This window comes from Octodon degus, unplaced genomic scaffold (genome assembly GCF_000260255.1).
Source record: "Octodon degus isolate 3935 unplaced genomic scaffold, OctDeg1.0 scaffold00522, whole genome shotgun sequence".
Lineage (NCBI taxonomy): Eukaryota > Metazoa > Chordata > Mammalia > Rodentia > Octodontidae > Octodon > Octodon degus.
The window spans coordinates 32,143-34,007 of NW_004525098.1; the positions used below are offsets into that span (position 1 = coordinate 32,143).

Below are 1,865 nucleotides of genomic sequence, written 5' to 3' on the forward strand. Positions count from 1 at the left end.
CCCAAGTCAAGAACAACACAGAGAAATACAAGATGAGACAGGAGGGACTAAGATACCTCAGGAAACAGAAGGACATTATTTGCAAAAGAGAAAAACTGAAATTTGTGTGTCTTTGCACATTAGCTCCTAAAAGGATACACAGAAGAAAGAGCACCAGGCATCAACCAGAAGAAAGATAAAAGTCAGCACTGCAATAGGAACACAAGAAAACTCAGAATAGGGAGTAATACTTAGGGCAGCAGCCCTTAAATATCTGCTTTTACAGATCAGATCCTCATAAGCATATAATTAACACATGTGTAGCTGTTAACATGGACTATATTCTCAAAAGAAATAACATCCATAGTCTCAAGTATTATGTTAAGTCCAATAAGGCACAATGTGAACTCTGGTTACTACTTTGAGGCCAACCCAAAACTATTAAAACAGGTATGAAAATTGCATTCATCTCATGTCTTCTGAGATCTGTTTCTTGCTCCACAACCTCTTCATGGCATTTTTCACTTCTGCATTCCTCAGTGTGTAAATCAGAGGATTGAGCAAAGGTGTCCCAATTGTGTAAAACACAGCTATCATCTTGTCCATGGGAAAGGTGGTGGCAGGACGTGTGTAAATGAATATACAAGGTACAAAGAACAGGACGACCACAGTGATGTGGGAGACACAGGTGGACAGGGCTTTTCTCCTGCCCTCAGCACTGTGGTTCCTGAGAGAATGCAGAATGACAACATAGGAACACATCAGCAGGACAAAGCTCACTGTACAAATGGCCCCGCTGTTGGACACTAGGAGCAGGTTGACCACGTAGGTGTCTGCACAGGCAAGTTCCAACAGAGGCTCCAAGTCACAAAAATAGTGATCAATCACATTGGGGCCACAGAAAGGCAGGCTCAAGGCCAGAAAAATCTGAACTAAGGAATGCACACAGGATCCCACCCAGGCCACAGCCACCAACACGCCACAGACCCTGCGGTTCATGATGGTCGTATAGTGCAGGGGCTTACAGATGGCCACATAGCGGTCCACAGCCATGAGGATCAGGATGAAGATCTCCAGGCAGCCAAAAAAATGCAAGGAAAAGACTTGGATCAGACACTCACTGAAAGTAATTGTAGCCTTTTTCACAAGCAAGTCCACAATCATTCTAGGGGCTATGGAAGTAGAGAAGCAGGTGTCAGACAGGGATAAATAGAAAAGGAAGAAGTACATTGGACTCCCAAGCGCACGACTGGTCTTGAGCGTAGTAATAATCAACAAGTTACCCCACAATGTCCCCAAGTAAAAAAGCAAAAAGATGACAAAAATCATTTTCTTCCAGACTGGATCTTGTGTCAACCCTAGCAGAATGAATTCAGTAACGTTATTGTTCAGGTGCATGATTTCATGAGCAAGAAGGTGGACGGACTCTGAAACAAATTGTCTGCAAAAGATAATGGGTTTTATTCACGACTTGTTATTAAAAGGCCTAAAATGTCTGTCATAATTAACTTTGATGTTCTTCACAATTATGCATTTTTAAAAGTAAAGATAATACTAGCTTATTCAGTGCAATCTACCTATGATTTCTGAATAAATCAATTTCATACTTTGCTCCTCACCTGTTAATTATGACCCATCGTGTATCATGAGTCTACGATAAGGTGCTGAATGTGATGCTTTGGTTTTTTTTGTTTCATTTTTTTAAAGAGTACAAAATATTTTTAAAAACATTAGAAACAAGGAAAATTTCATTAAATAGAGTAGTAGAAATCCAACAATGGTTGCTGTATTGCATGATGTTATCTTCAAATTAATAGTTTACATTACCAACTATAAACTTGAAAAAAGTTATAAGAAATTAAATAGAAAATATATAAATAAAAAAG

General features: G+C 39.4%; 1 protein-coding gene across 1 annotated transcript; it reads right to left on the reverse strand.

The window, feature by feature from the left end:
- Positions 1-444: 444 nt before the first annotated feature.
- LOC101583399 (olfactory receptor 4C16-like) lies at positions 445-1,377 on the reverse strand. Its single transcript, XM_023708744.1, has one exon. The coding sequence runs from the start codon at positions 1,375-1,377 to the stop codon at positions 445-447; it is 933 nt and encodes a 310-aa protein (XP_023564512.1).
- Between the last annotated feature and the right edge of the window lie 488 nt (positions 1,378-1,865).

What these genes read in the sequence shown, in the direction of transcription:
- LOC101583399 (XM_023708744.1), bottom strand. Translation starts at nt 1,377, where the DNA reads ATGCACCTGAACAATAACGTTACTGAATTCATTCTGCTAGGGTTGACA.